The sequence below is a fragment of the Pelophylax lessonae genome (assembly GCF_965119305.1).
Source record: "Pelophylax lessonae genome assembly, chromosome: 8".
In the NCBI taxonomy this organism is placed as follows: domain Eukaryota; kingdom Metazoa; phylum Chordata; class Amphibia; order Anura; family Ranidae; genus Pelophylax; species Pelophylax lessonae.
The window spans coordinates 295,550,518-295,575,421 of NC_138775.1; the positions used below are offsets into that span (position 1 = coordinate 295,550,518).

Here is a 24,904-nt window from a genome sequence, read left to right on the forward strand (position 1 = left end):
AGGTTCGCTCCCGCTCATTCCCTGACATCCCCGAGCGAGTGACCGGCGGCTCCGATGTCCGCCAGCCACTCGCGATCTCCCACTGGAGAGGGAGAAAGGCAGGCGGCTGATGTAAACCAAGCCGCCTGTCATTCTCCCTGGTGTAACTGCAGAGATCATACGATCCTGCTATGTAGGATAGTATCTCTCTGTGGTTACATCACAAGCCACGCCCCTTGACAGTTAGAATCACGCCCCTAGGGACACACTTAACCCCTTGATCACTAATAAAGTTAACCCCTTCCCTGCCAGTGTCATTATTACAGTGACAGTGCATATTATTTAGCACTGATTACTGTAGTAATGTCACTGGTACCCCCAAAAGTGTCAAATGTCAGTTAGGGGTCCGATCTGTCCGCTGCAATGTCGCAGTCCCGTAAAAAAAAAACCGCAGATCGCTGCCATTACTAGTTTAAAAAAAAAACAATAAAAATGACAAAAATCTTTCCCTTAGTTAGTAAACGCAATAACTTTTGCGCAAACCAATCAAAATCCACTTATTGCGATATTTTTGGTTAAAAAAAAAAATGTAGCAGAAAACAAATTGGCCTAAAATGTTAAATTTTGATTTTTGCATTTTTTTTTTTGAGAATTTCATATAAAAAATGTGAAAAATATTGTTTTTTCAAAATTGACGCTCTTTTTTTTGTTTGTAGCGCAAAAAGTAAAAATCGCACAGGTGATCAAATACCACCAAAAGAAATCTCTCTATATGTGGGAAAAAAAGGACATCAATTTAATTTGGGTACAGCATCGCACGACCGCGCAATTGTCCGTTAGTCACGCAGTGCTGAATCGCAAAATAGGCCCTGGTCTTTGAGCAGCCAAATCCTCCGGAGCTTAAGTGGTTAAAATGCATTGAAAATGCAAGAACTCATTAATAATGCACCCCGGATACATTTTTGATGTGGCTTTTGAGTCACATGACCTAAAAAAAAAAACACCATAGGCACAGTAAAATCGCGTTTAATTTCGGCGCCATTATCAGCACCTTTTTTCCCAAAAACACCATTTTTGGGCAATATATGTTTTGGCTGCTGAAATTTCAGTGCATCTTTAATCTGCAGTCTTCTCTTCTCTACATCCGTTCAAAGTGCTGAATTTATACGCTTGTTTGAGGCTGGTTGCACACTTATGTGAATTGGATGATTTTTTTTTAAGCAAAAAATAACCCAAGGTGGATTAACCACTTGCCTACTGTGCACTTAAACACCCTTCCCATCCAGGCCAATTTTCAGCTTTCAGCGCTGTCACACTTTGAATGACAATTGCGCGGTCGTGCTACACTGTACCCATTTGAAATTTTTATCATTTTTTTCACACAAATAGAGCTTTCTTTTGGTGGTATTTACTCATCTCTGGGTTTTTTATTTTTTACAAAAAAAAAGAATAAAGACAGAAAATTTTGAAAAAAAAAAAAAGTTTTTCTTATTTTCTGTGAGTAAATTTTGAAAATAAATTTTTCTCCTTCACTGAAGGGCGCTGATGAGGCGGCACTGATGGGCACTGATAGGCTGCACTGATGGGCACTGATGAGGTGGCACTTATGGGCACTGATGAGGTGGCACTTATGGGCACTGATGAGGTGGCACTTATGGGCACTGATGAGGAGGTACTAATATGCCGCAATGATGAGCACTGATAGGCGGCATTGATAGGTGGCACTGATAGGCGGCACTGATAGGTGGCACTGATATGCGGCACTGATAGGCGGCACTGCTGGGCACTGAGAGGTGGCACTGCTGGGCACTGAGGTGGCACTGCTGGGCACTGAGAGGCGGCACTGGCGGGCAGCACTGATGGGCACTGAGAGGCGGCACTGATGGGCACTGGCGGAAGGCACTGATGGACACTGACGGGTGGCACTGATGAGCACTGATGGGCAGAACTGATGAGCACTGATGGGCAGCACCATCAGTGCCCACACTCAGTGCCCATAGTGCTGCCAGTCAGTGCTTATCAGTGCCTAGATGAGCAGGCACTGATGGGCACTGACTGGCAGCACTATGGGCACTGATTGTGGGCATTGATGGGGGACACTGATGGAGGGCACTGTGGGCACTGATGGGGGGGCACTGTGTATGTTTTTTACCTTTTAGTAATCAGGGCACTGGTAATCAGTGCCCTGATTACATGTCTCTTTGTCCCTGGCGCTGTGCAGCTCTCCCTCCTTCCTCACACTGCAGGCTCCGTGTGAGGAAGGAGCGCCGGCGATGAGAGATGATCTCATATGTTTACATATGAGATCATCTCTCATTGGATGATCCGATCACGTGGTGAATGGCCGCTGTGATTGGCCATTCACCACGATCTGTGATCGGCTGTGTCCAAGGGACACGGCCGACACAGATTCTCCCCGCTGCGCGCTCGCGGGAGCGCGCGGGGGGCGTGTCACTGGGAGGCCGTTTTTAAACGGCCTCCCGAAAATTCGAGTCCGCGCTGCAGCCGTATATAGGCTGTAGCGCGGATGGGAACTGGTTAAGTACTACCAAAGGAAATCTCTATTGGTATAAAAAAAATGATAAAAATGTCATATGGGTAAAGTGTTGCTTGACCACGCAATTGTCATTCAAAGTGTGACAGCGCTGAAAGTTGGGCTGGGCGTGAAGGGGGTGAAGGTGCCCGGTATTGCAGTGGTTAATGATTGATGCATTTATAAAATATAAAGTGAGGAGTATTTGTTTTGCAGATCTGACTTTGTATCCTTTTTGCTGTAGTCCTCTGCAGGCGTTGTTGAAAAACATGGCGAGCATCTTCCCCGGGGCGAAGGCCGTCTGGGGGTGAGTCGCAGAAGACACAACTCTTCCGATGGCTTCTTCAACAACGGACCCCTCCGCACCACAGGCGGTGAGTGAACCTATAGGGGTCCCTCTGTGATTGTGTGGATGCTTCCCTCGGTTTATAGTGATGATGGATTTTGGGTGCACAGCATGAATGTGTGAATTATGAATAGATTGGCAGCTTTCATAGCGTGTTTTTTTTTTTTTTTTTTTTCCGGAGGTTTCTTTTTTTTCTTTCTTTCTCTTTCTTTCTTTCTTTCTTTCTTTTTCTTTCTTTTTCTTTCTTTCTTTTTCTTTCTTTTTCTTTCTTTCTTTTTCTTTTTCTTTTTCTTTCTTTCTTTTTCTTTCTTTTTCTTTCTTTCTTTTTCTTTTTCTTTTTCTTTCTTTCTTTTTCTTTTTCTTTTTCTTTCTTTCTTTTTCTTTTTCTTTCTTTCTTTTTCTTTTTCTTTCTTTTTCTTTTTCTTTTTCTTTCTTTCTTTTTCTTTTTCTTTCTTTCTTTTTCTTTTTCTTTCTTTCTTTTTCTTTTTCTTTCTTTCGTTCTTTCTCTTTCTTTCTAGTTTCCTTCTTTTTCTTTCTTTCTAGTTTCCTTCTTTTTCTCTTTCTTTCTTTTTCTTTCTTTTTCTCTTTCTTTCGTTCTTTCTCTTTCTTTCTCTTGTTCTTTCTTTCTTTCTCTCTTTCTTTTTCTTTCTCTTTCTCTTTCTTTCTCTTTTTCTTTCTCTTTCTCTTTCTTTCTTTCTTTTTCTTTCTTTCTTTCTTTTTCTTTCTTTCTTTTTCTTTTTTTCTTTCTTTCTTTCTTTTTCTTTCTTTCTTTTTCTTTTTTTCTTTCTTTCTTTCTTTTTCTTTCTTTCTTTCTTTCTTTCTTTCTTTCTTTTTCTTTCTTTCTTTCTTTCTTTCTTTCTTTCTTTCTTTCTTTCTTTCTTTCTTTTTCTTTCTTTCTTTCTTTCTTTCTTTCTTTCTTTCTTTCTTTCTTTCTCTTTCTTTCTTTCTTTCTCTTTCTTTCTCTCTCTTTCGTTCTTTCTTTCTCTCTCTTTCGTTCTTTCTTTCTCTCTCTTTCGTTCTTTCTTTCTCTCTCTTTCGTTCTTTCTTTCTCTCTCTTTCGTTCTCTCTTTCTCTCTCTTTCGTTCTCTCTTTCTCTTTTTCTTTCGTTCTCTCTTTCTCTTTTTCTTTCTAGTTTCCTTCTTTCTTTCTTTTTTTTTTTTTTTTTTTTTTTTTTTTTTAAATGTACGCGTCATGCGCTGTCATCCTTTTACTTTGGGGCTGCTTTATGAAGTCTGGATCAATGTGGATTTGTTTAACCGCTTGCCAACCGCCCGCCGCATATATACTGCGGCAGGCTGGCTCGGCTGCGTGAATCGACATATGGGTACGTCGATTTGCGGGAGCGGGCCTGGGGGCGAGCGCCCGCCCGCCCCCACTAGGCAGTGGGGATGCCGATCCACGGGACCGGCGGCAATCGCTATCCGCTGAGAGAAGGGCTGTCAGCTGTTGTAAACACAGCAGATCGTTGCTCTCTGAAATTATCAGAGCGTCTGTGATCCTACTTTACAGGATCACGGGTCTCTGTGGTCATTTCACAAGTTCCTACCCCATACAGTTAGAAAACACTCCCCTAGGCTCACACCTAAACTTTTGATCACCACTGAATTAACCCCTTCCCTGCCAGTGTCATTATTACAGTGACAGAGCATATTTATAGCACTGATTACTGTAGTGATGTCACTGGTACCCCCAAAAGTGTCAAAAATGTCAGTCAAGGGTCCGATCTGTCCGCCGCAGTACCGCAAAAAAAAAATTGCAGATCGCCACCATTACTCGTTAAAGAAAAAAAAAAAACAACAAAAATCTTTCCCTTTGTTAGTAAACGCGATAACTTTTGCGCAAACCAATCAAAATACGCTTTTTGCAATTTTTTTTTTTTTTTTTTACCAAACATATGTAGCGTAAAACAAATCGGACGAAAATTAAAAAAAAATGTGATTTTTACTTTTTCTTTTTTTTGGGGGGAATTTCATATAAAAAAATGTGAAAAATATTATTTTTGCAAAATTGTCGCTTTTTTTGTTTATAGAGCATGATCAAAAAATCGCACAGGTGATCAAATACCACCAAAAGAAAGCTCTGTTTGTGGGGAAAAAAGGACGTCAAATTCGTTTAGGTACAGCGTCGCACGACCGCGCAATTGTCCGTTAAAGTCACGCAGTGCTGAATCGCAAAATAGGCCCTGGTCAGGAAGGGGGTAAAATCTTCCGAGGCTTAAGTGGTTAAGATGACCTTGGATGTTTTCCGGGCTCACAATGAGTGGAGAGAAGGAAGAGTGAATCTCTCATTCACCGTATTACATAAAAGCCAAAAGAAAGGGCGCATAGTGTAAAACTGCTTAAAAAGGAAATGTATTAAAAAGCAGGTGTGCACTTACAGACATCCAAAGGTAAACCAGCAGTACAGTCAAGACAAGCGGTCTACAAGGATCTCCGAATCACAAAAAATGGCCTGGTCATTAAGGGGGGTAAAACCTTCAGGTCCAGAAGTGATTGTAAAGTCTTGTGATTTTTAATTTAAAAAAAAAAAAAAAAAGTTATACTTCCCTCCTCTGTGCAGGTGGTTTTGCGGATCCTCCTCTTCTCAGGTTCCTCTGTGGCTCTTCTGGCCCCTCCCTCCTGTTGGGTGCCCCCACAGCAAGCAGCTTGCTATGGGGGCACTTAAGCTGAGTCACAGCTTCGTGTGACCATTCGGACACGGAGCTGCGGCCCGGCCCCATCCCCTTTCTACTGACTGGGTGATCAGGGATTATTATTTTTTTACACTGTTACTGCTTATCCTTACTGATCCTCACTATATAAGCAAAAGTTTTAGTTGTCATGAATGGGTTAACATCCTTGAACAGCTTGCTTATGGTTGTGATCTGTGATTGGCTACAGCTAATCACATGGCACACATAGCCAGAGCCAACTGTAAGCAAAGCTGTTCATGAAAGGAAATCAACTTGTGACAGTTTACTTTGGCATCATGTGATTGTTATGACCAATCATAGTGATCACATGATTACTGGTAATTGTGATCCACTGTGTCTGGTGGACAGATCGGTCACAGGAGCAGCGCACAGTGTGCCTTTAACACGGAACAGATGGAATCGCGTACATGTACGCAACCCAGCCTGCCTGCAGTAAATGTACTGTAGGTGGTCAGCCAGTGGTTGACCACTTGTTCCCAGGAAGATTTACCCCCCCCCCCCCCCCCCCCTCCTGACCAGGCCATTTTTTTGATATACGGCACGGCGTTACTTTAACCGGTTGCCGACTGCGCACAGTATATTTACTGCAGCAGTCAGCCCCGGCCAGGCAGAGTGACGTAGATCTACGTCACTCGCCTGTCACTGCTACTAGAGCCAATAGCGGGCGAGCGCACGCCCGCCTCGGCTCGTTCACGGAGGAGTGCGGGAGTGTGACTGGCGGACCCGATGTCCGCCGGTCACACTACGATCGCCGGTACAGCGGGAGAAAGACAGAGCGGCTTATGTAAACAAGCCGCCTGTCATTCTCCCCTGTGTAAAAATGAAGATCAGACGGTTCTACTATGTAGGATCGTTGATCTTTGTTTTTACACCAATAGCCATGTCCCTATACAGTTAGAATCACGCCCCTAGGACACACTTAACCCCTCCCTGTCCAATACAGTTAACCCCTTCCCTGCCAGTGTCATTTTTGCAGTAACAGTGCATATGTATAGCACTGATTACTGCAGTAATGTCACCGGTACCCCCAAAAGTGTCAAAAATGTCAGTCAAGGGTCCAATCTGTCCGCCGCAATGTCGCAGTACCGCAAAAAAAATCGCAGATCGCAGCCATTACTCGTTAAAAAAAAAAAACACCAAAAATGACAAAAATCTTTCCCTTTGTTAGTAAACGCGATAACTTTTGCGCAAACCAATCAAAATACACTTTTTGCAATTTTTTTTTTTTTTACCAAACATATGTAGCGTAAAACAAATTGGCCGAAAATGTTAAATTTTGATTTTTACATTTTTTGGGGGGGAATTTCATATAAAAAAAAAGTGAAAAATATTGTTATTTTTGCAAAAATTACGCTCTTTTTTTTGTTTATAGCGCATGATCAAAAAATCACACAGGTAATCAAATACCACCAAAAGAAAGCTCTGTTTGTGGGAAAAAAAGGACGTGAAATTCGTTTAGGTACAGCGTCGCACGACCGCGCAATTGTCCGTTAAAGTCACGCAGTAAAAAATCGCAAAAAAAACCCCTGGTCAGGAAGGGTGTAAAATCTTCCGGGGCTTAAGTGGTTAACTGACAATTGGTCGTGCCACGTTGTACCCAAATATTGATGTCCTATTTCCCCACAAATAGAGCTTTCTTTAGGTGGTATTTGATCACCTCTGCGGTTTTATTTTTTACGCTATAAACAAAAAAAGTGACAATTCTGAAAAAAAAATTTATTTTTTACTTCCTGCCAAAAAAATTGAATTTCTTTATAAAAGTAGGCCAGTATGTATTTTGCTACATATTTTCGGTAAAAAAAGTCCCAATATGCGTATATTGATTTATTTGCGCAAAAGTTATAGCGTCTACAAACTATGGGATATTTATTTTAATTTTTTTTTTTTTTTTTACTAGTAATGGTGGCGATCAGCGACCTATAGCAGGACTGCGATATTGCAGACATTTTGACCCTTGACACTTTTTGGGGACCAGTGACACTAATACAGTGATCAGTGCTAAAAATATGCACTGTCACTGCACTGATGACACCGTCTGGAAAGGGGTTTACCGGGGCGATCAAAGGGTTAACTGTGTGCCTAGCCAGTGTTTTTTTTTTTTCTAAACTGTGGGAGGGGCTTTTTACTAGGGGAAGACATGTATCCTAGTCCTTGCTTTGTAGAGACACAGGATCAATGCTTTCCCTCCTGTCAGGCAATCTGACTTGTTTACATAGGCAGATCGCCGTTCTGTGTGTCTGCAGGTGCCGACAAACCAAGTGCCCGCTACTCATAAGTGCAGGATCACGTATTTATATGTGATCCTGTGCACAGCTACCGCCCTGTAGAAGTAAAACTGCTATAAGGCTGTCGCTAAGTGTTGCCTATGAACAGTTTGGGCCATCAAAGTTTGTTGCCTGCAATTTTAAGGCTTGACATGTTGGGTATCTATTTACTCATCACAACCTCAACTTTTGTATTTTGCCAATATTTTTATCTAAAATTATGCATTTTATAAAGCCGTGATCATATGTGATGTCTGATTTGTTGTATTTTTATACTCCAGGAGATTCGTGGCACCAGCCGTCTCTTCTCCGCCATGATTCTGTGGACTCTGGGGTCTCTAAAGGCACCAGCCAGTCCTCCCAGTCAGGGTGGCACGGAGGATCGCGGGAAAGGTCTGACAGCGCCTCGCAGAGAGGGTCAAATGGGGCTGGCGGGACAGGTGGTTCCAGCCATCGTCATCGCAACGGCAACAACCTCTCTCGTAAGAATGCTTCCGTGCAGGAGAAGCAATCGGCCGAGACCCGAGAGGAAAAGAACGCGGACAAGAAAAAGCCACAGTTCGAAGAGGAGGATTTTGTAAGTATTGGAATGCATGTTGATGAAGTGTGGGATGGGGAGGGGCCTTTCCAAAGCTTCTATGTTTAGTGAGAAATCCTTGGAGCCCTTTGAATAAAGGTACATGCAGACTTTTTGCCTGCTCTTAGCACCACGTCAGGCTAGCAGTCCTTTCCTGGACTGCAGCTGGTTAGTTATAACACTCACCTGCTTGTATGGTGTCACTTCTTTGCTAACACTTGGCCAGCAGCATTATGACACCTTAGAAGCAGATGAGTCATTTCTTTATCATCCTAGCAATCTTCTCATAGAGGGTTGCTAGTATGACGGGCTTCAGTCTATCGGTATTGCTATGTATGACTTGGGCCTTGCGCTACCGGGTGCGCTAGTGTGACGTGGGCCTTGCGCTACGCGGTGCGCTAGTGGGCCTTGCGCCACCCAGTAGGCCAGTGCAGTGTGGGCCTCGGGCTACCATTGGTTGTCTCGCTCCCCACCTCCTTAACAGTATATGTTTTCCTATACACTCTGCGCACCTGATTTTTGACTCTTATATTTTTTCCTGCAGCCATCTTTGAATCCTGAGCCTGGGAAGCAGGTTACCCAGAACAAGCAGACCGGAACCCCTACCGGAGTCTGGGGTATGTATTCTTTTTTTTTTTTTTTCTTCGGAGGAACAAGTGGTTAAAATTTGGTCTTTGCTGATTTTTCCAGCATTAACTGTGGAAGAGAGGACGACATCCAATTTGCATGCGCTTGTCCTCATGCTTAGAGTATCCATACTCCTAGTTTGTGTCACTCATGAAATTGGGAAAATACAGGGGCTGACTGGAAACTTTCAGCCCAGGGGGCAAGTACAAACCAGCGGCCCATGGTGCAGCAACTCAGCCCCCCTCCCACTTTTCCCTCTTCTCCGTCTCCTCCGTCTCCTCCTGACCCCCATTCCTCCGCTCCAGGTATTCTCCACTCACCGGCCGAATCCAGGTTCCCGACCTGGTAATTTGGGGGAGCTGGGACAGCTCGGTTGGGGCTGCCTGAAGGAGGAGAGTCTCCAGTGGGGCAGGGAACCTCTGCTCAGGCACAGTTTACACCATCCATGCTGGGGGGGGTTCTGCGCTCTGTCCTTGTCTTCATCCCACACTCAGTAGGTCAGCAGTGGGGACTTTTTAGTTCTTTTCACCAGGAATCATTTAGGCATGTCTGTGGCAGAAGCGGTGCAGCCTTTTTACAGGGCATCAGAGCGGCACGGGGGGCAATTGCCCCCGTGGCCCAGTCCACCCCTGGAAACACACATAACCGTTTCCAGATTCTGATGATTTTTTGGCAGGATGGAGATCTGATTGCACTATGTGACATGTTTTGTGTTTGTTTCAGAAAACCCTCCCAGCTCCAAGCAGCCACTGAAGATGCTGGTCATCAAGAAGATCTCCAAGGAGGATCCATCTGCTTTCTCTGCTGCTTTTGCTTCGCCCTTACCTCACCTTTCCAATGGAAACAGCAAGAGTAACCCCAGTGGGCCCATCATCTACAAAAACCTTGTCCCTAAACCTGCATCCGCCTCCTCCAAGGTAACCCCACATCTGACTAGAAGCGGTCATTCCGAGTGCAGATAAAACTCAATGTTATTGAAGGTGCCGATATCTCCGTAATGTAGGGACATCACTGAGCTATCAGCATGCAGCAGCATGTGGGTAAAGAAACTTGGAGGTGTCCACGGACAGGAGGTGTGTCAACATTTTCATGTTAACGGCTTACCGACCGCCTCGCGTTTGAGTACAGCGGCTCTCCTGCGCTGAATCACGTACCAGATAAGTGGTCCAGCACTTACGGGTAGGGGCCACGGGCGTGACGGCTGTGCTGTGATTGGTCACAGCACAACCAATAAGCGGGTCCCGGACAATGATAGTTGCCGGCACCTGCTGACCAGCAAAGAGCATTTAAACAAGACAGAGCTCTGTCCTGTCAGCGGGGATGTGCCAGTTTTGGTTTCCCTGCAAAGTTGAGAATAAAAACTGGCAAAACCCTTAGTAAAAGCATCCTACAATGAATGCACCAAGCAGTTAGGCACACACATATAACCCTTTGATCACCCCTGATGTTAACATCTTCTCAACCAGTGTCATTAGTACAGTGACAGTGCATATTTTTAGCACTGATCACTGTATTACGGTTACTGGTTCCCACAGTGTGTCATATTTCCCACCATACTATCACAGTCCCACTAGAAGTCGCTAATCACCACCATTACTCTTAAATACAAAAATAAATAAAAAAATTCAGTATATATTCCATAGTTTGTAGACGCCATAACATTCCTGCAAATCAATATACGCTTATTGGGATTTTTTACCAAAAATATGTAGCAGAAAACATTGGAGGAAGTTTAGGTTTTTACATTTTTTTTTTTTTTTTTTATTGAATATATTTTATAACAGCCAAAAAAATATATATTTTTTTTTTTTTCTTTTTAATTAAAATTTTGGTCTTTGTTTTTTTTTTTTTTTTTTTTTTATAGCGCTTATAGCGCAAAAAAAACAAAAAACCCAGTGATGATCAAATACCACAAAAGAAAACTATTTGTGTAAATGAAAAAGGACATGCATTTTATTTGGGTACAGTATTGCATGACCGCGCAATTGCCAGTTACAAGTAACGCAGTGCAAAAATGGCCTGGTCATGAAGGGGGGGTAAATATTTTGGAGGTCAAGTGTTTAATAGGAAGTGCAAAGTATTTGAGAAAAGCGTATCTATTGGAGGAAGGGGGTGTGGCCTGTAGTTCTATGCGAAGTTATTTTGTGGTGGAGTAAGTGAGCCGTGTCCAATGTCTCTTGCAGCCTGGTCCCTGGAAGTCAAATGGCCGGGAATCCAAATCTGGCTCCTTATTTTTCAACAGAGATTCTGCTTTCACCAGCCCCGTGTTGGCCCCAGCACCTGTACTGACCTCCCCTAAAGAGGTAAGATTACCCAATGGGAAGGCGTAGGGGTGTCTCTGACTAGAAGGTGCTGGTCAACCAAAGTAGTCCGCTAAAGGCTAAGTTCATCTGTCTGAGCATGTTTCGTGTTACACCCATATTTAGGGTGTAGCGTAAAACCTGGTCGGCATGCACAACACACCCCCCTTGCAGAATCTGGTGGTGGTTCTCACTGCCGACTCCTGTCAATCCACTTCCTACATACAGCTGCATCATTCAGTCACAGGAATCTGTAGAAGAGAAATCTGCCACCACAGCAGAGGGACTCCTAGTTCTCAATAGAGCGCAAGCGTGGTGACGTCACTGCAATTTAGCTCCATTGACATCTTCCTCCAGCCCTGTAACCAAAGGTCTGTACCTCTTTACGAACCATCGGCTGCCAGAATGGTCTGCGGGAGCCAGAGCATGGCATAGCTTGTATTAGCCAATTAGAATTCTTCTGGTTAGGTGAGAGCCTTGTTAGGGTTTTACGCTGCATTGCTCACATGGTGTTAACTTGTGTTTCCTTCAGGGCACAGCCAGTGTTACCCCACCACTGGAACTTAGCATCTCGCGGCTTACACGCATGACTCGCCGCGTTCCGGACAAGAAGAGCGAATTTCTCAAGGCCTTGAAGGACGAGCAAGATGCTGACCACACAGAGGACAGAGATGGGGAAAAACTGGAAGATGTAAGAGATAAATGCCTTTAGTCTTTTCTTTATGCCCAGTCTTCCAAGTCCGTGTCATTCTAGTTTTCCAACATCACAAGGGCAGGAAGCTCCGTTATCAATAGGTAAACCACCTCATTGTTAAGGCATTCTTCCCACTGACCACCAATGTAAGGGACATTCTTCCCACTGACCTCCAATGTAAGGGACATTCTTCCCACTGACCTCCAATGTAAGGGACATTCTTCCCACTGACCTCCAATGTAAGGGACATTCTTCCCACTGACCACCAATGTAAGGGACATTCTTCCCACTGACCACCAATGTAAGGGACATTCTTCCCACTGACCACCAATGTAAGGGACATTCTTCCCACTGACCCCCAATGTAAGGGACATTCTTCCCACTGACCACCAATGTAAGGGACATTCTTCCCACTGACCACCAATGTAAGGGACATTCTTCCCACTGACCACCAATGTAAGGGACATTCTTCCCACTGACCCCCAATGTAAGGGACATTCTTCTCACTGGCCACCAATGTAAGGGACATTCTTCCCACTGAACACCAATGTAAGGGACATTCTTCCCACTGACCCTAAATGTAGGGGACGTTCTTCCCACTGACCACCAATGTAAGGGACATTCTTCCCACTGGCCACCAATGTAAGGGACATTCTTCCCACTGAACACCAATGTAAGGGACATTCTTCCCACTGAACACCAATGTAGGGAACATTCTTCCCACTGACCCTAAATGTAGGGGACGTTCTTCCCACTGACCACCAATGTAATGAAGCCCTTCTCCATCCAGCCACCTATATAAATTGGGGGGGGGGGGGGTTTAGACCACCTTCACTGACCAGTAATGGACCACCAATGCAAGGGGCACAGCACTGCCCTCCAGTGTGAGGGAATAGTACAGTTTTAATAGTCAAACAGAGTTTTTTTTTTTCAGACATTTGTTTCATTCAATAAATATTACTGAAAATAAACTTCCTATATAGAACAGTCTTAGGTTTCAAATACGCTAAGTATATTCTCTTATATTCACAAGCGTAGGTTCCCAGAAATATTTCAGGGTACCGCCATGTTAACATGACTTCTAAAGGCGGGGCTAGAGTGCTTTATTTATATTTATATATATATATATAATCTCATTTTTTTTTTTTAAGAGTATTTTCGAAGTTTAATACAGTACAGAGCTGAGTACAAGCAGTATAGATCTCGGGACAAAAGAGCCAATAATGAGAGACGACGTGCTCATATTATGACGAGGGCAAATTCTCACTAAATGTCCCTTGTAATGGCGTTTTCCTTTAGACTAACCGTAACGTGTCCTGTGCTAGGTGCAGAGCCAGAGCCCCACCAATCTAAACAATGGAGACGGGGAGCACATCGAGGAGAGCCGCCATCTTAACGGCATTTCCAACTCTCAGGAAGAGGAGCGCGGCCGGCTGTCTTATTCACTGGAAGCAGAACACAGGTAAGACCGCAGGTTCCATGTAAAAGGAGATTTCTGTTCGGTGTTGCTCTGTATATAATCCGTGCTTCCTCTCTGCAGATTACTGAAAGAGATGGGCTGGCAGGAGTCTCCAGAGAATGACGACGACTGCCTTCCACTCACAGAAGAGGAGCTGCGAGAGTTCCAGATAAAATCCCAACAGGTAAGTTGTTGTGGGGGGGGGGGGGGGAAGATATGAAGCCACCAACTGCACTGTGTGCCATTTTTTTTGTGGGACCTAAAGACAATCAAAACCTCCCTGTTAAATAGAAACAGAAGGTTATGACAGTATAACTGTAAGCCATTCCTAAATGCTTATTGTAAGAAACAGATTGTTGCAGCAGAAGGGGATGTTCGCCCTTTCTACAAAGATGCCACACGGGGTACAGGAATTGGGGCTGATCCGAGGTGTGAAGGTGCAGGAACTGGGATGATCCGAGGTGTGAAGGTGCAGGAACTGGGATGATCCGAGGTGTGAAGGTGCAGGAACTGGGATGATCCGAGGTGTGAAGGTGCAGGAACTGGGATGATCCGAGGTGTGAAGGTGTAGGAACTGGGATGATCCGAGGTGTGAAGGTGTAGGAACTGGGATGATCCGAGGTGTGAAGGTGCAGGAACTGGGATGATCCGAGGTGTGAAGGTGCAGGAACTGGGATGATCCGAGGTGTGAAGGTGCAGGAACTGGGATGATCCGAGGTGTGAAGGTGTAGGAACTGGGATGATCCGAGGTGTGAAGGTGCAGGAACTGGGATGATCCGAGGTGTGAAGGTGCAGGAACTGGGATGATCCGAGGTGTGAAGGTGCAGGAACTGGGATGATCCGAGGTGTGAAGGTGCAGGAACTGGGATGATCCGAGGTGTGAAGGTGCAGGAACTGGGATGATCCGAGGTGTGAAGGTGCAGGAACTGGGATGATCCGAGGTGTGAAGGTGCAGGAACTGGGATGATCCGAGGTGTGAAGGTGCAGGAACTGGGATCATCCGAGGTGTGAAGGTGCAGGAACTGGGATCATCCGAGGTGTGAAGGTGCAGGAACTGGGATGATCCGAGGTGTGAAGGTGTAGGAACTGGGATGATCCGAGGTGTGAAGGTGTAGGAACTGGGATGATCCGAGGTGTGAAGGTGCAGGAACTGGGATCATCCGAGGTGTGAAGGTGCAGGAACTGGGATCATCCGAGGTGTGAAGGTGCAGGAACTGGGATGATCCGAGGTGTGAAGGTGCAGGAACTGGGCTGTTCAGAGCTTTCTTTTGGTGGCATTTGATCACCTGGGGTTTTTTTTATTTTTTTTTTTTTTTTTTGCGCTATAAACAGAGCGACAATTTTTAGAAAAAATAATATTTTTCACGTTTTTTTTATATGAAAGTCTCAAAAAAAAAAAATTTAAATATCAACATTTTTTAACATTTTAGGCCAATTTGTTTTCTGCTGCATATTTTTGGAAAAAAAAATCGCAATAAGCGTATTTTCATTGGTTTGCGCAAAAGTTATTGCGTTTACTAACTACGGGAAAGATTTGTCATTTGTGTTTGTTTTTTTTTTTTTTTTTTAACTAGTAATGGCGGCGATTTGCGATTTTTTTTTTTTTTTTTTTTTTTTTTTTTTTTTTTTTTTTTTTTTTTTTTTTTTTTGCGGGACTGCGACATTGCGGCGGACAGATCAAACCGCTAACTGACATTTTTGACACTTTTGGGAGTACCAGTGACATTGCTACAGTAATCAGTGCTAAAAATATGCTCTGTTACTGTCAAAATGACACTGGCAGGGAAGGGGTTAACTTTACTGGTGATCAAGGGGTTAAGCATGTCCCTAGGGGCGTTATTCTAACTGGGGGGGCGTGGCTTGTGATGTAATCACAGAGACATACGATCCTACATAGCAGGATCTCATAGCCTCTGTGCTTACATCAGGGAGAATGACAGGCGGCTTTGTTTACATCAGCCGTCTGTCTTTCTCCCTCTGCAGCGGGAGATTTCGAGTGGCCGGCGGCCATTGGAGCCGCCGGTCACTCGCGCTAGCTCCCCAGGGAACGAGCGGGAGCGCAGCGGCGCACGCTCGCCCTCCGCAGGCGGCTGAGCGAGTGACGTACCCCCTACGTCACTTTGCCCAGCAGCGGCTGCCTGCCGCAGTATATCTGCGGTGGGCGGTCGTTATGTGGTTAAGGCAATCAAGACAATGAATAAAAATATATAATTTTTATTAGAAAAAGTTGAAAACCGATCACAGTAATAAGTGGGTTGGCAGTGTTGACCAGGAAGTCAGTTGGGTTCCTCTCCTTCCCCCATTCATCATTGTGAAGATCGCAGACTCCCTTTCATGTAGACTGCTCATATTTTTTTATTTTTTTTCCCTTTTAACAGCTAAAGAGACACGGCATGGGACTAAACGGCTTCCTTCGACAACCCCGAAGATGTACTCTGTTTGCTTGGCGCGGCCTTCTGACCCCCGACCCTAGCTCAGAGACTGACTCCAGCAGCTCCGACACTTCAGACGACGATTCATGATCCTTTTACAAGACAGCGAAAAAAAAAAAAACGCCTTCTTTCCGGTGTTAATGCCCACGTGCTGGGAGACAGCGCCCCCCCCAGGCTTTCTTGTGAAGATCGGTATACCCGCCAATGTCAGTTGGGGGGGAGGCGTCACGTTTTGTCCTTTCTGTTCTTCCTAGGAGCACAAACCGAATTTCCGCAAGTTCCAGAGACTCGAAGGAGAACGTTGTTTTTGTTTTTTGTTCTCAGTTTGGTTTTTTTTCTTCCTCGTTTTTATTGGAGCTCCGCATACACATCACTGCAGATGTCAAAGCTTCTAACAGCGTTCGATTTAAATCAGACTTAACCCACTAAGGAAAAAAAAATCAGCCACTGTCGGGGGAAACCTTTTAATCATGGTCACCCCCAATCGCAAAGGTAGCTGGATGCAGCGCTAGTTATGGCGGGTACAATGGAGCAAATCTAGCTTTGGGAATCATTTGCATCTGTAAAATATTCTGAGGAAATGATCTTTTTTTTTTTTTTTTTTGTTTTGTTTTTTTCCTCTTCTCTAAGCCTTGACATTCAGGGTGGATTGTAAAATAAAAAAAAATAAAAAACGAGATTTTGGGGGAAAATGACCGTTCTCGGGGGAAGATTTCAGAAGATTATTTTGATAACATTATTTACAGATTAAAGAAATAAAAAAAAAAAAAAACTGGTTACCTGTATGTGAGGCGATGACAGCACAGCAGCTAATAACCTGGAAATAAATATTTTGCATCAGTTTGCCAAACAATGTTGTCTGTCTTTTTTTTTTTTTTTTTTTTTTTTTTTGTCTGTCTTTAGGTTCTCATGCCCAGGGATGTCTTCAAACTATGGCCCTCCAGTTGTTCAGGAACTACAATTCCCATCATGCCTAGTCATGTCTGTGCATGTCAGAGTTTTACAATGCCTCATGGGATGTGTAGTTCTGCAACAGCTGGAGGGCCGTAGTTTGAGGATCCCTGTCTAAAGCATACCCCTGTGCGAGGGCCATGTTTGTCTGCATGGGGATGCACTGTGTTCTGCGTGTCCCCAAGCAGGCAGTCCCATTCTTGTCAACTGCAGCCAGTGGCGTGCGCAGCCTATTGCATTATGGTGTGCATCCCAACGCTTAAACCTTCTCACTTTTGGAGGACAGAGATTCCGAAGTCCCTTTCTCTGCAGCCTCAGCAGCCCTTGGCGGTGACTGAATGGGAAGTGATGTGCGGAGTGGCTTCCTGTTTGTTCACAAGCTGTAACATAGTAAACGGTTATAAATGTACACAGTAAATGATCAGTACCTATTGTGTTTCTTCAGAAAAGGAAGGGGCCAGTAAATGACGTATTTACTGGCCCCTTCCCCTGCTCTGCAGCCAGAAACGATCCACCACAGCAACCAGCTGGAGAGCAGAGGTGGGGAGTACTGCAAGGGTAATCTGCGCCTCACAAGGTGATTTTGGGGGGGGGTACTGCCCCTGGGTACTGGCTGCCCAGTATTAGGGGAGGGAAAACAGGAAGGGGGAGTGCCCAGTATAAGGGGAGGGGAAACAGGATGGGGGGGGGAGTGCCCAGTATTAGGGGAGGGGAAACAGGATGGGGGGTGGAGTGCCCAGTATTAGGGGAGGGGAAACAGGATGGGGGGTGGAGTGCCCAGTATTAGGGGAGGGGAAACAGGATGGGGGGTGGAGTGCCCAGTATTAGGGGAGGGGAAACAGGATGGGGGGTGGAGTGCCCAGTATTAGGGGAGGGGAAACAGGAAGGGGGGGAGTGCCCAGTATCAGGGGAGGGGAAACAGGATGGGGGGAGGGGAAACAGGATGGGGGGGGAGTGCCCAGTATTAAGGGAGGGGAAACAGGATGGGGGGGAGTGCCCAGTATTAGGGGAGGGGAAACAGGATGGGGGGGAGTGCCCAGTATTAGGGGAGGGGAAACAGGATGGGGGGGAGTGCCCAGTATTAGGGGAGGGGAAACAGGATGGGGGGGAGTGCCCAGTATTAGGGGAGGGGGAGCAGGAAGGGGAGGCATGCTGTGAATAACGGTCACAGCTGCTGGTGCTGTTAACCTCCTTCCTAGCCACCTGTCATCCCTATAAAAAATTTTGATGTCCAGTGGGTGGAAAGGATCAGCGATCATCTGACAACTGTGATTGGTTAACTGTGGTCACTTGATCGGGAATCGGTCCTGCTGGCTGCTGATTGTTATTTAGGACTGAGACAGCTCCAGTTCCTGTGCTCTGCCCATGGTGTTTAATCCCACCCTTTTGCTGCGGCACATGTGTTACGTGGGTGGCAACAGGGTAACTGAACTGTCAAGCCATCAAATAGCTGGTGTCCTACTAACCACATGTGCGGCACCATGGCAACTGCAAATCAAACTGAGGCTAAGATGGCAGCTCCCTGAGCTGTAAAAGATAAGAGGGTGTAGTTCCGCTTTAAGTCGATGTTGCCGACCTATTGTTGCCATATTAGGTAAATGATGTCCTGAACATGTGCACCTACCTACAGCTCATTGGCCCAGCAATGATGGCTAACTTCCAGGTTTGGAACAAACCCAAACTCATCCCTTGTTTCTACAACGCATTTCTTTTACGATTGTGTACATTTATTTTTTCTTTTTAAGATGCAGTGCATTTGGAAAGTATTCACAGCGCTTCACTTTTCTCTTTCATTCATCGACTGAAACAGCACTCCATAAATCAGGGGTGTCCAAACTATGGCCCTCCAGCTGTTCAGGAACTACAATTCCCATCATGCCTAGTTCTGGCTGTGAAAGTCAGATTTACAGTGCCTCATGGAAATTGTACTTCCTGAAAAGGTGGATGGCCGTAGTTTGGACACCCCTGCCATAAATCATTACTACTGGGTTATATTACCTCCTCCAGGAGTAGTACTAAGCAGAACAAACACCTGGCTACGCCCATGGGCCGTCCTCTGCTTGGTAGATAACCCCCCCCCCCTCTCTGCTCTAGGTAAATCAGTTTTAATCTGTTAAAGCGGAGTTTCACCCTCGGGGGTCAATTTGAGCTATAAAATACCCCCGGGACAGTCAGGGTAGTACATTCCACAATGGATAGCCTCTGTACTGTCCCGGGTCGCACTTACCTGTAAGAAGAAATACTTACCTTGAAAATGTCTTCTCCAGCGCTGCCATCTCAGGTGTGGGCAGCTGAAGCCGCAGCGTCCTCTTCGTGTCCTCTTCTGTGACGTCCGAGTCCCACAATGCACTGCACCGGCCCCGCTCGTCACTTCCGGTGTAGGCACGGCATCCCCAGAAGCTGTTTAGCAGTGAATGCCGCGCCTGCAGCGGAAGTGACGAGCGGGGCTGGCGCATTGGTTCCTGGGAGCGATGACGTCCAGCTCCCAGAATCACCACAAACCGGAAGAGATGGTGGAAGAGGGAGGAAGTGGAGTGTATTTTCTTCTATAATAAGCTAAGTGACCAAAAAAAACATCGCCACTATCCATTTCTCTTTCAGGTTGCCCTCAGCAAGCAGATGGCCCGAAATCGTTTTTTTTAGATTTTGAGGCCGAGACTTGGCAAATATTTCAATCTTCTTACATGTTGTCATTATGGGGGATTGTTCGTAGAAATATAAGAAAAATAATGAATTTAATTCATTTTGGAAAAACGCTGTAAAATAAATTGTGGAAAAATTGGATTTTTGTACTTACCTTAAAAATCCTTTTCTCCAAGTTCATCAACGGACACAGCACTCTATAAATCATAACTCCTGGGTTGTATTACCTCCTCCAGGAGTAGAACTAGGCAGAACGGGAAAAAAAAAAAGACACCCGGCTACGCCCATGGGCTGTCCTCTGCTTGGTATATAACCCCCCCCCTCTCTGCTCTGGGTAATCAGTTTAGTAGTGAACAGTATTAGAAGTATCAGAACTCCATAGAGGGGTCGATGCTGTGTCCGTCGCAAAAAATCTGAGAAATGGATTTTACGGTAAATACAAAAATCTTTCTTTCGAGGGACACAGCGCTCCAGAAATCATACCTACTGGGAAGTCAAAAAGCAGTGCCAAAAGGAAAATGAGGGGGGTGGGGAAAATAACCCAAGGCTAAACATAAGAGGCCTTAACCAGGATGCCAAAGTATCTACCTTATAGAATAAAATGTGAAGGTATGCACCGATGACCAAGTGCCCGCCTTGCAAACTTGCGATATTGAAGCCTGATGACGGAAGGTCCAAGAAGCACTCAGCACCCGGGTAGAATACGCCGTGACAGGGAAAAACGAAATGCCCTGACACTCAAAATTTAGCTCAGATGCATCCCGTTTCCACTGATCCTCCTTGAGATGTTTGTACAACTTCATTGGAGTCCACCTGTGGTAAATTCAGGTGATTGGACGTGATTTGGAAAGGCACACACCTGTCTATAGAAGGTCCCACAGGTAACAGTGCATGTCAGAGCACAAACCAAGCCATGAAGTCCAAGGAATTGTCTGTAGACCTCGGAGACAGGATTGTATGGAGGCACAGATCGGGGGAAGGGTACAGAAACATTTCTGCAGCATTGAATGAGCACAGTGGCCTCCATCATCTGTAAATGGAAGAAGTTTGGAACCATCTGGACTCTTCCTAGAGTGGACCGCTCGGCCAAACTGAGCGATCAGGGGAGAAGGGCCTTAGTCAAGGAGGTGACCAAGAACCCGATGGTCACTCTGACAGAGCTCCAGTGTTTGTGGAGAGAGGAGAACCTTCCAGAAGAACAACCATCTCTGCAGCACTCCACCAATCAGGCCTGTATGGGTGTGGCCAGATGGAAGCCCCTCCTCAGTAAAAGTCACATGACAGCCCGCCTGGAGTTTGCCAAAAGTCACCTGAAGGACTCAGACCATGAGAAACAAAATTCTCTGCTCTGATGAAACAAAGATCGAACTCTTTGGCCTGAATGGCAAGCGTCATGTCTGGAGGAAACCAGGCACCGCTCATCACCTGGCCAATACCATCCCTACTGTGAAGCATGGTGGTGGCAGCATCATGCTGTGGGGATGTTTTTCAGCGGCAGGAACTGGGAGACTAGTCAGGATGGAGGGAAAGATGAATGCAGCAATGTACAGAGACATCCTTGATGAAAACCTCCTCCAGAGCGCTCTGGACCTCAGACTGGGGTTGAAGGTTCATCTTCCAACAGGACAACGACCCTAAGCACACAGCCAAGATAACAAAGGAGTGGCTACGGGACAACTCTGTCAATGTCCTTGAGTGGCCCAGCCAGAGCTCAGATTTGAACCCAATTGAACATCTCTGGAGAGATCTGAAAATGGCTGAGCACCGACCCTCCCCCATCCAACCTGATGGAGCTTGAGAGGTCCTGCAAAGAAGAATGGGAGAAACTGCCCAAAAATAGGAGTGCCAAGCTTGTAGCATCATACTCAGAAATGCTGGAGGCTGGAATTGGTGCCAAAGGAGCTTCACCAAAGTATTGAGCGAAGGGGGTGAATACTTATGTACATGGGATTTTTTTCCTTTTTTATTTGTAATAAATTTGCAGATTAAAAAAAAACATTCTTTTTATGGGGGATTGTTTGTATTATTTGGGGACAATTATTAGATATTAATGGCTGTGTGTTGAGTTATTTTGAGGGGACAGTAAATTTACACTGTTATACAAGCTGTACACTCACTACTTTACATTGTAGCAAAGTGTCATTTCTTCAGTGTTGTCACATGAAAAGATAGAATAAAATATTTACAAAAATGTGAGGGGTGTACTTACTTTTGTGAGATACTGTATGTGATATGCAATCGTCTGGGTCCAATCACAGCTAGTCAAATGTAAACAAGGAAGTGCCGTTTATTGGCTTTTCCTCTCACACTGACAGAATGCGAGGAGAGGAGAGCCAATCAGCGGCGGCATGTGTTAACAGGGGAGACCTGTACAGATTATCAGGGGAATGATCATCAGTGCCCTGATTACAATGCAGCCTCAACAGTGCCCCTCAGTGACCCCAGTCTGTGCCCATCATTGACACCACTCTGTGCCCCCTCAGTGACATCACTCTGAGCCCATCATTGACCCCAGTCTGTGCCCATCAGTGTCACCAGTCTGTGCCCTGTGTAAAGTACAAAAAGGGCGCACCGACCTTGTGCATTACCCAAATGGAGTTTATTACAATAAAATAAAATGAAATATACTCATAAATGTAAAAATGTAAAAAGCGTATCAATCCATAAATGGACCCAAAGTGATCAGGACCGTGTCCAGCATGCCGGAGGACCTTCCAAGAAGACTGATGCGTTTCGAAGGTGGAATCCAGTCTGTGCCCATCAGTGACACCTGTCTGTGCCCATTAGTTTTGCAAGTCAGTGCAGTCCATTGGTGCCCATCAGTGACACCAGTCTGTGCCCCTCAGTGACAACGCACTCTGCCCCTCAGTGACACCACTCTGTGCCCCTCAGTGACACCACTCTGTGCCCATCAGAGACACCAGTCTGTGCCCATCAGTGACACCAGTCTGTGCCCCTCAGTGACACCACTCTGTGCCCATCAGTGACACCACTCTGTGCCCATCAGTGACACCACTCTGTGCCCCTCAGTGACACCACTCTGTGCCCATCAGTGTCACCAGTCTGTGCCCTGTGTAAAGAACAAAAAGGGCGCACCGACCTTGTGCACTACCCAAATGGAGTTTATTACAATAAAATAAAAGGAATTATACTCCCAAATATAAAAATGTAAAAAGCGTATAGATCCACAAATGGACCCAAAGTGACCAGGACATCAGGACAGTGTCCAGCACACCCGAGGACCTTCCAAGATGGCTGACGCGTTTTGAATGGGGATCCAGTCTGTGCCCATCAGTTATGCCATTCAGTGCAGTCCATTGGTGCCGCCTATCGGTGCCCATTAGTGCCACCTCATCAGTGACGGTGAAAATTACTTATTTACAAAATTTTCTGACAGAAACTAAGAAAATCCTTTATTTCAAACTTTTTGGTGTGTTTTTTTTTTAGCAAAGAATAAAATCCCAAAGCTAATCAAATACCACCAAAACAAAGATAAAAAATGTCATATGGGTGCAGTGTTGCATGACCGTGCAACTGTCATTCAAAGTGTGACAGCGCTGAAAATTGGCCTGGGGAGGAGAAACAGGATGGGGGGGAGTGCCCAGTATTAGGGAAGGGGGGGCAGGAAGGGGGGAGTGCCTGGTCTTTGGGGAGGGGGGGAGTGCCTGGTCTTGGGGGGGGGGACAGGATGGGGGGGAAACGGGAAGGGGGGGAGTGCCCGGTCTTGGAGGAGGGGGAACAGGAAGGGGGAACAGGAAGGGGGGAGTGCCTGGTACTGGGGGAACAGGATGGGGGGGAGTGCCTGGTACTGGGGGAACAGGATGGGGGGGAGTGCCCAATATTCGGGAAGGGGGAGCAGGAAGGGGGGAGTGCCTGGTCTTGGGGGAGGGGGAACAGGATGGGGGGGAGTGCCCAGTATTAGGGAAGGGGGAGCAGGAAGTGGGGGGGGAAATGGGAAGGGGGGGAGTGCCTGGTCTTGGGGGAGCCGGAAGGGGGGGAGTGCCCGATAATAGCGAAGGGGAAGCAGGAAGGGGGGGTGCCCGGTCTTGGGGGAGGGGGAACAGGAAGGGGGAGAGTGCCCAGTCTTGGAGGAGGGGGAACAGGAAGGGGGGAGTGCCTGGTACTGGGGGAACAGGATGGGGGGGAGTGCCCAGTATTAGGGAAGGGGGAGCAGGAAGTGGGGGGGGAAATGGGAAGGGGGGGAGTGCCTGGTCTTGGGGGAGCCGGAAGGGGGGGAGTGCCCGATAATAGGGAAGGGGAAGCAGGAAGGGGGGGTGCCCGGTCTTGGGGGAGGGGGAACAGGAAGGGGGAGAGTGCCCAGTCTTGGAGGAGGGGGAACAGGATGGGGGGGAGTGCCGATAATAGGGAAGGGGGAGCGGGAAGGGGGGGTGCCCGGTCTTGGGGGAGGGGGAACAGGAAGGGGGAGTGCCCGGCACTGGGGGAACAGGATGGGGGGGAGTGCCCAGTATTAGGGAAGGGGGAGCAGGAAGTGGGGGGGGAAATGGGAAGGGGGGGAGTGCCTGGTCTTGGGGGAGCCGGAAGGGGGGGAGTGCCCGATAATAGGGAAGGGGAAGCAGGAAGGGGGGGTGCCCGGTCTTGGGGGAGGGGGAACAGGAAGGGGGAGAGTGTGCCCAGTCTTGGAGGAGGGGGAACAGGATGGGGGGGAGTGCCGATAATAGGGAAGGGGGAGCGGGAAGGGGGGGTGCCCGGTCTTGGGGGAGGGGGAACAGGAAGGGGGAGTGCCCGGCACTGGGGGAACAGGATGGGGGGGAGTGCCCAGTATTAGGGAAGGGGGAGCAGGAAGTGGGGGGGGAAATGGGAAGGGGGGGAGTGCCTGGTCTTGGGGGAGCCGGAAGGGGGGGAGTGCCCGATAATAGGGAAGGGGAAGCAGGAAGGGGGGGTGCCCGGTCTTGGGGGAGGGGGAACAGGAAGGGGGGAGTGCCCGGCACTGGGGGAACAGGATGGGGGGGAGTGCCCAGTATTAGGAAAGGGGGAGCAGGAAGGGGGACTGCCCGGTCTTGGGGGAGGGGGAACAGGAAGGGGGGAGTGCCCGTTAATAAAGAGGTTAAAGTACCGCAGTGCCATATCACAACAAATAGCCGGGTCGTGAAGGGGGGTAAAACTTCCGGGGGTGAATCCTTTCTCTAACTCAGTGTTCTCTCTGTCATGTTGGTATTTCTATCTTTCACTTGGATGTTATAAGTTGCACTGAGTAAATACAGCTGGATAAAACCAACACTGTGTCTGTCTTCATTTCCAGCTGCAAAGCAAGAAAATGGGAGGGGGGGGATTACTTTCTATACCCGCTGTATATTATATATATACACACACTGTATGGCATACTCCTGTACACTGGGCTTTATATCATCTGTCAAGCCCCTCCCACTTTTAAGCTTAGTTCGGCCAC

The 24,904-nt window shown here is 46.6% G+C and overlaps 1 protein-coding gene across 1 annotated transcript; it reads left to right on the forward strand.

The window, feature by feature from the left end:
- Positions 1 to 2,679: 2,679 nt before the first annotated feature.
- GPBP1L1 (GC-rich promoter binding protein 1 like 1) lies at positions 2,680 to 16,125 on the forward strand (the record flags this gene model as incomplete). The annotated part of the gene is made up of 10 exons (XM_082266376.1): positions 2,680 to 2,706; positions 2,757 to 2,886; positions 8,096 to 8,391; positions 8,936 to 9,008; positions 9,742 to 9,935; positions 11,202 to 11,321; positions 11,851 to 12,009; positions 13,338 to 13,474; positions 13,553 to 13,655; positions 15,850 to 16,125. 10 exons carry the CDS (start codon positions 2,680 to 2,682, stop codon positions 15,991 to 15,993), a joined length of 1,383 nt encoding a protein of 460 aa, XP_082122502.1. The 3' UTR covers positions 15,994 to 16,125.
- Between the last annotated feature and the right edge of the window lie 8,779 nt (positions 16,126 to 24,904).